The 16,072-nt window shown below is 38.1% G+C and overlaps 1 protein-coding gene across 3 annotated transcripts in view; it reads right to left on the bottom strand.

The window, feature by feature from the left end:
• Positions 1-2,912: 2,912 nt before the first annotated feature.
• The window catches only part of LOC143026378 (ubiquitin domain-containing protein 2), a 44,769-nt gene continuing 31,609 nt past the window's right edge, over positions 2,913-16,072 (bottom strand). For 2 of the 3 annotated variants that reach the window (XM_076186646.1, XM_076186648.1), the window contains 3 exons: positions 13,442-13,563; positions 12,316-12,487; positions 2,913-12,206 (listed from right to left, as the gene is read on the bottom strand). In XM_076186646.1, coding sequence (XP_076042761.1) covers positions 12,332-12,487; positions 13,442-13,563 — 278 coding nt within the window. In that variant the 3' untranslated portion in view covers positions 2,913-12,206; positions 12,316-12,331. The remainder of the gene's footprint in view (positions 12,207-12,315; positions 12,488-13,441; positions 13,564-16,072) is intronic. The other variant, XM_076186647.1, reaches the window with a different exon arrangement.

Here is a 16,072-nt window from a genome sequence, read left to right on the forward strand (position 1 = left end):
GCCGCTTCATTTAATCGGCGAACCCCCCTCTCCGTCCCCCTTTGCATATAAGGCGAGGACGGGGAGAAATCCCTTCGGGCTGCGTCAAAATTTACTCACACATACTACCCCACCCCCAACCCCCGCCCATTCCTCCTCATGCAGTCACAACATCATCCATATACAACCATTCTCCACTCACCTCTGTCTTCCATCCTCTCCCTTCCTTCCTCAACAGACATTCCCCTTTTCCCCAAAGCCCCCTTCACCCCATCCATCCACCTCATCCTAGGACGTCCCCTCATGTTCACTCCCTCCACATCTGCCTTCCATACCTCTTTTACTAGTCTTTCTTCACTCATTCTTTCCATGTGTCCAAACCATCCTAATATTCTTTCATCAACCCTATCTCCCAAATCCTTTTTCACCCGTTCTCCTCCTCACCTCCTCATTTCTCACTCTATCCAGCCTAGTAACCCCCACCATACTTCTCAGACACCTCATCTCAAACACATTCAAACTCCTTCTCTCTTCTTCTCTTATGTTCCACGTTTCTGCCCCATACAGTGCTGTTGGCACAATCACTCCTTCATACAGTCTCCTCTTAGCATCCATTCCCAAATGTCTATTCCTCATTACACTCTTTAAACCAGTTATAGAAAGAAAATACTTATCATAGTGTATTCATATTAGTAAACTCATAATAGGCATCAGCTAGACGTGGTCGTAAGTACATAAATATCCTTCATCCATAATTTATCAAACTCTTCCACAAATGCCTTAGCTGCAGGCGCATCACTGTTAGCAGCCTCACCTTTCGACAACACGTGGTGATCCTGGTAACGCTCTCGAAAGCAGTGAAACCACCCAGCACTCACTATGAACTCATGTGAAGCGTATTCTTCACCTGCACGTTATTTCAACATGTGAAATTAACTTGTAGCCTTACTTTGCACTGCTTGCAACGTCACTCTCACATTTCTTTGCCTATTATCTTCCAACCACGTGTATAGTAACTTTTCCATCTCTGCCATAACTGCCGTACGCGATGGCAGTTGCCACAACTATCTTACGTGCTGTGCTGCCAGACATGTACAGTAAACTCATAATAGGCATCTGCTAGATGTGGTTGTAAGTACGGGTGGTCGTAACTCGCGTACGTCGTAACTCGGATAGTGACTATATATACAGGTACTCCTCGTTTAACGACGACAATTGGGACCAGCGCGCCGTCGTTAACCGAATTGGTCGTTAAGCGAAAGTGTATACATATACGTACATGTACTGTATGTACAATGTCCAGCAATACATGTATCTTTATTTTCGTGTATTTTCCCTCTTTTATACAGTACATTAAATCTTTATTTACTGTTTATTTACGGTGGTTAGGTTCCCAAAATTACCGTATATGATCAAATCCGCGTATGCTGACATTCCATATTGAATAACGGGGTATTTTTTTTAGTTTCGACCATGGGCGCAATATAGCAATAGAAAATTAATTATTAATTTTGTAAATTAAAATGTATCAACGTAATATGCAATTTTGTGGGCGGAAATGAAAGTAAAAAATACCTTGCTACAAGAAAATATGCTAATGAACGAAGTCGGTAGCATAGGCTCGGGACGCCATCTTGTCGTCTGCCAACGTCTCTCACGACGACGACAATGAGGACGAGCAGGATGACATTTAATTTGGAGGTAATGATTTATTAAACACAGGTTAGGTTAGTTTAATTTAGGTTAGACGAATTAATTTATCATCCTTTCATTTCTTCGACATCGGCATCTATCATAACAAACATGGTGTACCATTCGTCCGACATGACTTCGTTACTTACGAAATCTGTTTTAGCATTTTTTTTTTATTTCCGCTCACAAAATTGCATATTACGTTGATACATTATAATTTACAAAATTAATAATTAATTTTCTATTGTTATATTGCGCCCATGGTCGAAACTAAAAATTTACCACTACTGGTATACACTGTACCCCAGGTAGTTTTTGCAGCTTGCAGGATGGTAATGTTGACCTAAGCTTCAGAACACTTTACCTCACAGCTAATATCCACCGTACAAGTTCATTTATAACATCATACAAATTTGCCTCAGCCAACTTAATTATCTTACATGACGTCGTAACTTCGGGAGATTTACGTTAGTCATAAAGCCCGTCGTTATTCCGAGTTGTCGTTAACCGAGTAGGTCGTTAAACGAGGAGTACCTGTATATATATTTACTTTTTTTTAAGGAAGGAGGGGAGAGGACAGAAGACAGGGGTGAATGGAGAATGGTTGTATATGGATGATGTTGTAATGCATGAGGTGGAATGGGCGGGGGGATGGGGGGTGAGGTAGTATGTGTGAGCAAAATATGATGCAGCCCGAAGGGATTTCTCCTCGTCTTCTCCTTTTATGCATGGGGGGACGGAGAGGGGGGGTCGCCGATTTAATAAAGCGGCCTTGCTGTGGATGTGCTGTGTCTTGCGACACTGCTTCTGACCCAGGGGAGTGGACAAGGTGCAGGGATGACCCGTCATCCAGGAGGTGCTAAGATAAGAGGGAGGGTGGAGGGGTGTGGAGTGTATCAAGGGATGGAAAGGGTGGGAATGATTTTATGCCTTTTCCTTTTTGGCTACCTCCCTTGTAAGGGGGAAAAAGCCTTGGTATATGTATGCATATATGTATATATGTATATATATGTTTCTTCTTAAGAGCTTCTAAAAATGTTCATATATATATATATATATATATATATATATATACACATATATATATACTGTATATATATATATATATCATTGTTTTATGGTATTCTTCATTGGCTCTATTAATTTCCTCATCCTTCAATTATTCAAGGCATTTTCTCAAGCCATCGCACAGTGTTAAATCAGTAATTTTTATGAATAATTTTTCCACTTGCATGTATGTGTGTGCCTGTGTGTGGGTGGGTGTAAATGTACACATATATTACACATACAGCATCTGCCAAAGGCAGCAAGCAAGGCCATTGAAATTTACATACATACATATACCAAGGCTTTTCCCCTTACAAGGGAGGTAGCCAAAAATTTATGAGAAAAAAAAACAAAACCCTGCAACTCCAAAGTTTTTATGGTTGGCAGCCTAGTCTCACTGCCAAGTACAGCTATCATACAGCTGGCAACTCAAGAGACATACCAGGAAGACATAGCGATCTTCATTTCATGCCTAAATGTTCACTGAGCTCACCTTCGATAGAGGATTTATGTACTCTGGCCATGGTGATATCACCATCCACTGCCTTGTTGCTACCATATACAGCCTGCCTCTTAATGCTGTACCATCATAAGAAGAAGTCACTGGGAAGCTAAACAAGACTTCAAAGGGTAATGACAGCCTCAAAAGACAGGAAACATTGAAGGATTTGAAAATCACAGCTGAAAATTTGAAGAAAAGGCACCTGAAACTGCTGGAAAGCATCTCAGAATGAACCTTACAGCATAGATTGCAAAGAGAGCATGGCTCACCCACAATGAATTCTGGCAACAAACCACCCCTTATGAGGCCAAAAATGTTAGAACTGGACTGTAGAACAGTGGAGGAAGGGGCTTTCCTGAACAAAGTACTTTCAGATCCTTAAGATTATGGCCATGGGGTGGGGGAGATCCCCTACTAAAAATAAGAAAACAAGACCTGTGAATTATGTGCAAGTACTAGACTATAGAGGATCATATGCTGCCTTTTTATGATGTGCATGGATGTGACATGTTTGTGCTGGTTGGTGCACTATGCCATGTGGTAGTCCTGTGAAGGACTTGCAGCAGATCACTAATTATAACATAAGGTACTACGGTGAGAGGGGTGAGGAACAGGTTTGAATGGGTTTGGGATGAGGGTTGTATGTATGTATGTATGTATGTATGTATGTATGTGTATATATATATATATATATATATATATATATATATATATATATATATATATATATATATATATATATATATATATATATATATATATATATTTTTTGCAGCCTCTTGAAGTGATGGTAATAAATCAGCTCTGGTGGGCCTTGCTATGGAAGAGCTGTGCCTCACTATATTGTCTTTGACCCAAATAATGTGATGAAGACCAGGGCAACCCTTTATCCTCGAGTCACTAAAATAGTTTTTCTGTTTAAAGTGGACAGAAGCTACTTAGCTACCTTCCTTATATGGGAAAGAAGGTCTTTGGTGTGTGCGTGTGTGTGTGTGACTCAATCTGGAAATGAAATGCCAGCCTAAAGGTGATGAGGGTGGGTGGACACTGTCTCTTGGAAGCAGCACATTTGTTTCTCCACGAGCATGGGCACTGCAAGCATGTCTCCAGATACTGCAATATAGTTCAAATACAGCTTTGCACATGCCCAATAAATTGATGTCAGCATTACCTCTCACCTTCATGAGAGGATGACATTTTTCTATTCAAATTTTAAGTTCAAATTCAAATATAAACAGTTAGGTTTTGGTTTACCTGAAACTTTGATTCTTGGATTAATTTGATTGACTTGCTACAAAAAGTTTAACATCCTATTCTAGATCTATGCTCCTTTGTTTTCCTTGTGTTTCCCACAGCATCAAGAACTGAAATTCATAAGAGAACCCTTGCATGACTACATCAAAAACTATTATTTACCCTCAAACAAATTTACCTATTATTAAACTTTTTTATACACTATATACCAAAGGCTCCTTCCCTTATGTGAGAGATAACCAGTCAAGATATACCCCCACCCCCACCCATCCCACTCCTATCCATCACCCATTTGTTTCCCTTTTATCTTAGCTCATCTTAAATGAAGTCATCCCTGTCTGCCGCCCACTGCCTAAGAGCTACATAATTATAAGTTCTGTAACATCTCAAACACCACCAAGTTTGCTCAACAAGAATACATTTATTCATTTCATCCTTTACTACCTTATCTAATAGCCAAAATCATCCACATTTTTTTTCTTCAAAATAATCAAATTACCGACAACACAACACAACACGCTCCAGACACCAAAGCGAAAGGAAGTGCTGCATTGAGTGTGCCAATCTAGTGGTTTATTGCCGAAAATGAAGGAAACCTATTGTTGTTATTGTACACGATGAGTAGGCTATGGTAGTCGAAGTTACAGATAAAGTATTCCAGTTCTTGAAGTGGGTATAGTTTTGGCATAATGGAGAAAGAGAAAGAAGATAGAATAACAAATGAACCAACTAAGAGGAGATTAGATGTAAGTATAGTGGAAAGCCCGAGAGGTGTGATCCCCAAGAGAGACAGTCTCATAGACACATCAAGGAAAAATCAAAAGTGGGAAAATAACAGTTTTTCTGGGTTTCACAGAAACCCAGGAGAAATAGGCAATAGCTTAGACAGATAGAGATATTAGATATAGTAATGCATTAAGGAATCATGAAGTAAATGATTTAATGGAAGATATCAGACTTAAAATTAAATTATTGAGCAGTTCTTAGAGAATTGATTATGTTGCAAAAGAGTAATGAGCAAATGATCAAAGAATTAGGTGACCTAAAGAGCAAAATTGAAATCCTAAAAAGAGAAAACGAAAGAATGAAAAATGAGGACAAAAATAAAAATGAAGAATTGAAAAAGGAGGTCAAAGAACAATTACAGGTAGTGACCGGAAAGGTGGAAGAGTCACTTAAAGAAATAGGCCTCACTAAAATAAAAAATCAATGGAAACAAGAACAGGAAAATAAAAAAATATCCTTTAGTGAAATAGTACAAAGGTAAGTGCATTGTGGTCCATGGTATCCAGGAAAAACATGATTTGTATAGATATCAGAGAGAAAAGGAGAGGGAAATAGCTAAGGACATTTTGAAAGAAATAATAGTGATAAGACCTAAACTAGAATATGCTGCAACATTGTGGGCACCCAGCACAAAGATGAACATAAGAAAATTAGAAAGAATCCAAAGGGCAGCGACAAAAATGGCACCTACACTGGCAAATTTGATATATGAACAAAGATTGGAGAAACTACATCTGTCAACACTGGAACAGAGAAGAGAAAGAAGTGATTTATTGACCATTTACAGAATTATGAAAGGGATGGAAATCTTCAACAGAGATGACTTATTAAAATGGGACTTAAGAGAAACAAGAGGACATGAAAAGAAACTAAAGAAGGACACTTATAGAAGAGACCTGAAAAAGAATAGCTTCCCACATAGTGATTGAGGTCTGGAACAAACTGAGCAGAGAAACAGTGAATACCATAACTATACATGATTTTAAGAATAAACTGGATGCAGAGATACGAAAACGGGTCACTATGAGCATAGCTCGTCCCGTAAAATACAACTAGGTAGATACAACAACCCAAAGCACCCACATATTTACTCAAAGGGAATGTACTTCACTAAGTAAACTGAAACAATTATTTCCACTTAATATTTTCTATGCCACTGTTAAAAATTATACTGTTTAATTAGATACATGAACAAAAAGTGGATTTTTGTTTGAGTAATACTGCATGGATATATTGCTTTATTCAGGCTACCTTACTCATGGATGTATAACACTAGCCAGTTTTAAGCTTTTACTGGTCAAATTAACTAAAGAACTGAAGTTTCATCAAACATGATATTGAAATCTGGCAGTATGGAGCCAGATACTATCACTTGTGTGTCAGCAAGGTCAGTGAACATCAATCAATCCATTTAGATGGAGATGACACAGTCATAACTCGAAAATTTCCACAAGGAAATGTTATAAGACTTCTTCCCCCTCACAAGGTAGTATGCCAACTATGGCATACACCCACCCTCCATGCATAAATAACTGCTACCTCAAGTTTCAACCCCTGGAAACCCATAGTCCCCCACAACAGATCCCTCTGAGAAGACCCACTGTGCTGTTGTCCATGTACTAGTGTATTTACCTAGTTGTATTACCTGGCTGTATTATAAGGGAAGGGAGCTTTGCTTGTAGTGACCGGTCTTTGTAACTTTCAGCATCAAGTTTGTTCTTAAATTATTGAATAGTATTTGCACACACTGTTGCCTCATCTAATCTATTCCAGATATCCACCACTCTGTGTGGGAAGCTATTCTTTTTCAGATCTCTTCTATAACTATCCTTTTTGAGTTTCTTTTCATGTCCTCTTGTTATTCTCTTGTCCCATTTTAATAAATCATCTCTATCTAGGAGGGGAGCTATCATCAGTTGCCAGTCAGCTTTATATGAAAAATTAGAGGAAATAAGAGCCAATTGTAAGAAACAGTGTCATCCCTAAATGATTGCACTTCCAGATCAAGGTGAGGGTGCTGACAGGTTTTGAAAATGGGCGACTGGGAAATGATTCTATCTGATGTTCATTCCACAAGACCACTATATGCAGGTATCCATAATCTCTTCCTATTAGGATATATGAAAGCCATTATGAATACAAAATACAAAGTCTTTTATGTATTTGTTTTGTTTTTGTTATGTATTTGTATTTTGTATTATCAACTGATACAGCACAAGAGATGTTATTTCTTTGCCTTTGGCATGTACTATTCAATTTACAAAGTATTTCTTATCATACCAGACTTATATAACATTATGCCAATACATAAAGCGAATAATTTGGCAAGTTGATGCAAGTTTGATTTCTGGGTTGCTGCAATGCACTCCTATTGGTTTGATAGTACATCAATAACAATTTCTGCTCTGATACTCTAAAGATTATAACATGTTCATCATGTCATCAAAGCTTTCTTGAATGCAGACATATGGGACTAATGAGAGGTGCACATAAAAAATATGTTGACAAAGGAGTTGCATTCTGATAACCATTTGAGAGAGAGAGAGAGAGAGAGAGAGAGAGAGAGAGAGAGAGAGAGAGAGAGAGAGAGAGAGAGAGAGGAGAGAGAGTGAGAGAGAGGAGAGAGCGAGAGAGGAGAGAGAGCGAGAGAGAGAGAGAGGAGAGAGAGCGAGAGGAGAGAGAGCGAGAGGAGAGAGAGCGAGAGGAGAGAGAGCGAGAGGAGAGAGAGCGAGAGGAGAGAGAGCGAGAGAGAGACAGAGAGAGAGAGAAATTGATAAGTGCACAACCTGATCTCATCTTGTGTGCTCAAAATTTGTGTAAGAAAGCACTCCATACCCCAACTCTGCCCTAGCTTTCATCCACTTTACCAATGTTCTACTCTTTATTTTCTCCACAGCATGGGGTTGCTGACCCACAAAACACATGTTGATTTATCTAGCCCCCAGGACAAAGTGGGAGGGTGGGACCAATTTTTTCTTCAATTTATTTGTTACAAAGTTCCTCTGACTAGAAACATACAGCCCCACAGGAGCTGGCAACAGTCCTTCTATAGATTTCTTCAGGAAGAACTATTGGACAGTTGTGTGGGTATTTACCTAATTGTAGTATGCAACATTGGAGCAGGATCCTGCCTGTATATCTCCCACTTACCAGACTTTGTCTTCAATTCATTTATCTTGTTGGCTTGGATTATATGTTCTTCTAATTTGTTCCACAAATTGATGCATCTCTGTGGAAAGCTGTGCTTCTTCACATCTTTTAAGTAGGGTCTTTTTTAATATTTTTCTCACCATCTTCTCCATTTCTACATGAGGGGACAGAAAGGGGGGGTCACCGATTTAATGAAGTGGCCTTGCTGTGGATATGCTGCGTCTTGCAACACTGCTCTTGACCCAGGAGCCAAGATAAGAGGGAGGGAGAGGGGGTGAATAGGAGTGGAGTATGTGGGGATGGAATGGATGGGAGTGGATTTTGTGCCTTTGTTTTTTTGCTACCTTCCTTGTAAGGGGGAAAAAAGCCTTTGGTATATATATGTATGATCTCTTGTTGTTCTTTCATCCCATAGCAACACTTTCTCTGTTCCTTTTCTTTTTATTATTTTCTTGGTTCTATTTATCATGACAGTATCACCTCCCTCTTCCCTCCTCCAATGTGGATAGTTCCAGTTTTTACACTCCATTCTCATGTTTTATCAGTCAGGGAGGGAATATTTCTATTTGTAGCCCCTTACATTCTATTTTCTCTTATATTTTTCTTCATATATGTTGTTTCTACACATGAGGATGGTGAGAGGATTGTTGTTGCTTGTTAGTACTAAAGTTAAAAAGTGGTGGAAAAATAATAAAAGTTAACAGAAAGACAGAGTAATGAGGTCTATTCAACAGAGAGACAGAGAGAGATTTTGGGCCCAATGCAGAAATTATGCACCATTACTTCAGGCTTACACCTTCAAGTAGAGGTGAGAGTGATGGTGAAATGTGACCACCTCAGGCAAGTGCCCATCGATGGACCCACTAAAAAAGAAAGAAAGAAAGAAAGAGAGAGAGACAGAGAGACAGAGAGAGAGACAGAGAGAGGAGAGACAGAGAGAGGAGAGACAGAGAGAGATACAGAGAGAGAGAGAGAGAGAGAGAGAGAGAGAGAGAGAAAAGAGAGAGAGAGATAGAAGGAAGAAATATGGGACTTTGTTTTAAATAACAAGATTCTGCACTTGCTCTGATCAGCAGGTCATTCCAGTAAATGTCCAATTATGATAATGTTAAAAACTGTTGTATTTTCATGATTTGTTATAATTTTATGCATATATCTATATCCATGTCTATATAAATCCACTCCTTGTAATGCTTGAATGAATATGTCAATTAAATGTCACAATCAACTTTTATACAATACCCTTATATCTGTATTATTTTGCTGGCTGACCACAACATTTTCAGTCACCATAGAATTCAAATATAATTGTTAAAAAAAATTATCAAAATAAAACAAATAAATACAGCAAACTTCAATGACCAGTCTTCAGAATATCATGTTAGATTATTATAAAAAAATTGCCACAAATACCCAAGGCCCAAAGAACATGTTGAGCTTTTGTAAAAATATACAATCATGGTAATCAATCAATCAATACATCGCCCCAGGTCTCTCTACCAAGAAACCCAAAGCTTCCGGGCACTTAAATAAACATACCCCCTTTAATAAAACCTGCATAACATTACCATGTTATAAGAAAAATATTTTGATATGAATTCAAATCTAAACCAACATAAAATCCAAGGTTCCATTCTAGCTACATGTGACCACTGATATTTAAGGGTTCCCATTTGCAGATTCACATATTTACTTTTTTATTTTATTTTATATGTTAGAACTTTACCAATTACTATTTTTGTGTGTTGAACAGCGTGTGTTTTTGATGAATTTGAATGTTTAGAGGTGTTGATTTAGATGCCTTCCAGAGGTTATTTCTTTGCCTTTCGCATGGATTTAAGGGCTTGGAAATTATCAACATGTCCCCTAACCCCCATGAATGTTGAGGGTTGTGTATAATCATACTTCTAGCTGGCTTATATGTTCACCTGCCCCTTTAATTGTATCTTAAATGAGTGATTTTGATAAATGTCATAAACAGAATGGAGATGGTGCAATCTTATGAAGGACTTTCTGAAGTATGTCCTTTCTACATACTTGTTCCGCCAAGCAGCCCTGAATCACCTCTACTCCAACACATGCCCATGTAGCAATGCTCTACCATACCTGAATAAGAATAACATTAATCTAAAACCCAAATCCACTTATACAATCCTCCTTCACTTATCATCAAACATGGGATTTCTTCTGTTCTTAAATTGCAGTTTATACTGATAATCCTTACATGACAGGCAGAGCACTTAGAATACTCAGATTGTCACACTTTGCATAAAAAAGCCATTAACAATTCCATATCCTGATGCATTCAGTACTATAGCCATCTCACAAGGGATAGGCTGTGTAAAATTGTACATCTAATCAATGCAAAAGTTTACAAAAAATTGTATGAAATGTGTTTGGCACAGAAGAAAGCAACAAAACAATCAAATCCAAATATTCAGAAATACTTCACTCTGCCATTTAATTACACGAATGCATATATACATAAACACTCACGCATTTTCAATAAAACTGGTCTTTAACAATGTAAATTACTGTGCATACAAACTCTGAAGTACTAGAATTTATCCAACATTTCTTACCTGCTACACTCTCAAGCCTATATGGGTGACATATGATGCAGATATGCAAAGGCAATGTACACTACTTCTCTTCAATCCTGCACCATTACTTGTCTGTATTTCTTAGTTGTGTGGTGAATAAACTCCTTTCATTTCTTGAAAACTGCTAGAAGAACTTATAAAGACAGATCTAAAGAGAAGTTGCTTATAAGAATTATTACAATAAAGATAAAATAAATAAAAAATACAATAGAGTAATCAAAATGAAGACATGTGTACATTAACAAGGTATGAACTATTTCCCGTGAGTAAATCATTCAAATAACAAAGAAAGTTATACCACTATCAATGAGCACTAGCACAATGACAACAATAAACATAACAATATAAATTAGTGATGGGTGTGTCCAGGAAGCATAAAGACTGACTCGCCCCATAAAACAGTCAACACACCATCTAAGTACCACTCCATGACATGGCTGATCCCTCTCCCTCTCTCCTCTTTCTCTCATTCAACCAACCATACACAGAAACATGCACACAGTCACACATACATGCATACTCACTCGATATGTTGTCTGCTTGCCCCAAGTCTCTACACATTAAATACAGATTGAAATGCAAACCCTAGAACCTAGTATCACATGCACTACAATAACCTGTCATAATGTATTTCCCTAATCTATCAAGTAATCATCAAAATAATGTTCAATACATTTGATCATTATAAATCAAAGTAAAACACATCTTCATTTGTCCTATGATGACAAAGAAGGATCAATGTTTGTGACTGACTTGTAAATGCTCTCATTAGACGAGAACATGGAAAGCACCGAAGTAGCAAGTTAACCCAAGGTAGTTGTTCAGTTCGTGGCTGTGCCCAGGGTAAAAGGGCATACAGTACACAGAGTTAGCCATGACATGAGGATACAAGTTCTGTCACAGGTATAGTTGAACCTCTATATAGTTCCCTCTGGGTTTCACTATATTATTACTTTTCAGTATTTCAGTTCCTGTAACTTTACACAAACACCTGTACTTCTTCATGATCCTCCAACCACTGCACCACTACAGTCATCTAACTCCAATAACTGTGATAAGTGCAGCACTCATGAACAATTGCAATCTTGGTGAACAACTGCAGTAGTGATGAATGGCTGTAGGACTAGTAAAGCTGCAGCCTTAATAGTAGACTGCAGTTGGGATGACTGTGACTAGTAATGCTGGCACCTCTTCTGTAATGCAAAAATATCAGACACATTCTCAATGGTCTTAATTTCCATACAAGTACTCTGATACAAGAAAACAAGAATTTCAACCTACTCAAAAGTATTAAATTCTCACCTAGGGTACCTTAATCTCAGCTATCAACAGGTGTGATGATCTGGAGCTCTGTTATGATGTTCTGTATGACATAGCCTGGAGTGATGCTGCATTCACCCACCAAAAGTCTGTCTCCCAGAAGCTTTCCTCCATAGTACCAGCGTTGTCGACATTCACCTAAATTTTCCTGCACCTACACATTCAACAAAAATCATTCTTATTTAACCTTTACCATGATGCCCATAATCCATGCAAGTTTATGGTAGCTAACTTGATACTATAGGTTTATATTGCACTGGACAGTAATACAGAACAAATAAAAAATGTACCAAAAAGCCCTTTACCCCTTATAAATGGGGTGGCCTAGTCAAGGCATACACCCACCCTTCATCTATTTGTTTTCTTTTCTATCTTTGCTCTTTGTGAAAGGAGGGTCATCCCTGTCTCCAACCCACTGCTCCAGTCAAGAGCATTGCAGCAAGATAGCAGGATCTGGTAGCCAAAGCTAGTTTATCACCACTGCTTCATTACATGGCAAAACTCCCTGCTTATCCACTCCATAATTTAAAGAGAAGACAAGAACTCTCTTCTGGTCATGTCAATTTCCAATCCATTTACAACCACTCACCACTCATGTGTATCTCTTACCCTCTCCCTTCCCTACTCAACAGACTTTCCCCTTGTATCCAAGGCCCCCTTGATTCCAGCCATCCATCCCATATTCAGTCTTCCCTTCAAGTTTATATCATCCATCTACTCTGCCTTCTACACACTTTTTTGCTAAGCTTTGATCAAGGAGAGTAAAAACTGTTGATCACAAGCCCAACACATGATCCAAGACTATGACAAATCACAATGTACACATGAGCCCAAAGTTACTTCCCAGACAGATTTATAGAACCTGAAGATTATTACCAGCTGTTGTGAGTTTCCAGTCATTAAAACTTGTGGTAACAACTGATTGAATGACTGAAACAACACAGACACCAGTCCAAGTTTTTTTTTTTTCTTATGGCCCTGAGGACCATTGTTATTTGATGTCAGGTTACAGGTTTCAAGTCATTAAAATTTAAAGCAAAAACTGACTGAGTGATGAATCCAAATCTGCAATAATCTGGGAACCACCATAATTCTGAAGACCACTTACCAAAAGTTTCTTTTTGGCTGATGCAATAGAATCCATTGTGCGTACAGGCAATTTGACATCTTTGCTAGTTGTAGACAACCGTATTTTCAAGGTCACTTCTTCACCTCCAACACTCCCTTCTCCTGCAAGATCAAACACACAAAGAATTTCATATCATTATGGCTAAATCATCAATTTCAATATCATCAATTTCAATATCATTATGGCTAAATCATCAAAATTTTGCTACAAGTGTAGCAACTTTTAGAATAATTTAAAAGAGAAAATTGTCTAATAAAAAAATACAACTAGGTATGACTAATGGTAATTCTTTTACTGGAAAAAAATCATTATAATTTTCATTACAATTCATTCAAAAACTTGTTCACTTCCACATACAAATGCAAAACAGTTCCTCAAACTATAACTCAACTATTATCTCTGTGAAAACTTTAGATAATAAATATGTAACCTACATACATATACCAAGGCTTTTTCCCCCTTAAAATCAGAGAAAAATAAAAACTAGTCTTACCATACCTACTTTGTGATCTATGATAATACCCCTGAGCTATTTACATACAATTATGCCTTCCATTCATAAAGAACTACTTAATTTACATTTAGCAAATATCACACATAATATATTCTTTTGTGGGAGGGCAATGACAATAATGATCCTTATGATGATTACCAATCTTATAGTTAAAGACCCGAAGATGAAAACTGAAAACCAAATAATGACAGCAGGTGAGGATGATAACCAACAAATTCTAGATTCAAGAAATGAAGAAGAACCTCGAGCCACAAGATGGTCAATAGGTATCCAGATGGAGTTGATGACTGAAGACCAGGATGGCACAACAGGAAACAAAAGAAATTAAATAAACCCGAAATGTTGAATTGAAAGAAAGGGAAGATGTATTATCTCAAGTGTTAGGACTGTTTATTATATAGGAATGTAGAATATTGTTTAATATGGTATCTTTATTGTAAGTAATAAACTTGGGTAGCTAAGACAATGAACTGCTTTAGGAAGGAACAGAAAGGGAAGATGTATTACCTCATATGTCATGACTGTTTATCACATAAGAATGTAGAATATAAGTACAGGGGTCCCTCAAATAACGCGGATTCGAATAACACAGATTCAATCATACGTGGATTTTATTTCAAAACCATCTCAAATGTAGAGAACGGTTTTAAAATTCGTGCCGAGTCGGACACGCATACGCACACACGTGGCAACATTGCAAACAATTTTACCGCCCTAACCTGTTAAAGTGTAATGTTTCTTTCGTTTGGAACACAACTAATAAGTCTGATAATGACTGCGCTTGTCGTGTCTTAATTTCTCTTATGAGGTTCTTGTTACTGGCGGTGGTGGTTTGGGAGATCAAAAACAGACATATACACGCTTACACACGTGTAGACACGCACACGTAGACACGTGTTAGAGAACCAGTGTATGTTGTGAATGCGCGTGCGTGTACACACAAATACGAACACAAACACACGCACGTACATGCTTACTTGTACATGTTAACACAGACGCATACACGCACACACACACACACCACACACACATACATATGCCACATACACACACATATACATACGCCACACACACACACAATGTGTATACGCCACACACACACACACACACACAATGTGTATACGCCACACACACACACACAATGTGTAAAAGCCACATACATACACATGTATATACGCCACATACACAAATGCATATATGCCACATACACATGTATATATGCACAAACACATACATATGCCACAAATGCCACATACATACACCACATACACGTGCACACACACACACACACACACACGCACACACACACGTACACATACACATACATACGGTTCTCGGTATTTAATATGGAAAGTCAGCATACGCGGATTTGGTCATAAGCGGTAATTTCAGGAACCTAACCCCCGCGTTATTTGAGGGACTCCTGTAGTATAATATGATGTCTTTATTGTAAGTAATAAGCTTGGGTTGCGAGAATATGAATTGCCTTAGGAAGGAACAGTAAAGGAGTGTGGGAGAGTAATTCATAATAATGCCCAGTAATGAAAGAGTGAAAGCAGAAATGGCATCAAATGCAGACTGGGAAAAGTGCATGGAGGTAAAGAATAAAGAGGATGGAAGCAAAATGCAAGGTGAAGGAGGCAATGGGGAGAACATATATTAAGTGGAGTAGGTGTCTGATGAAAATTTCTTAAATTAATAAAAAGATCCTTATTAAGAAACGAGAAGAGTGAGGGTGGCAAATCAGGTAGAGAGAATGTGAAGGGTGCAGATGGACTGATGATAATGGAAGTGAAAGCAGTAAGGGGAAGATGGGAAGAAAATTTCATGGATTTGTTGAAGATTGAGGAGGAGAGGATGGGTTTATAGATGGCCATAACAGTTCCCAGGAAAATGACTGATGAAAGTGACTAATGATAATACTCCAAGAAAAAAGATACAAATTAGATAAGTCGCTGCCTCATGTTTCACTACGTGGAAAACCTGTATCCCTATGGTATCTGACAGTTGTCCTTTACCCCTCCCACAGATCTCTCTGGGAAGAGATTTAGGACTGTGGTTTATGTTACATTAGTGTTGGGCTGTTTCTATTTCAC

This window comes from Oratosquilla oratoria, chromosome 6 (genome assembly GCF_046742065.1).
Source record: "Oratosquilla oratoria isolate Oo_2021 chromosome 6, ASM4674206v1, whole genome shotgun sequence".
NCBI classification, from domain to species: Eukaryota; Metazoa; Arthropoda; class Malacostraca; order Stomatopoda; family Squillidae; genus Oratosquilla; species Oratosquilla oratoria.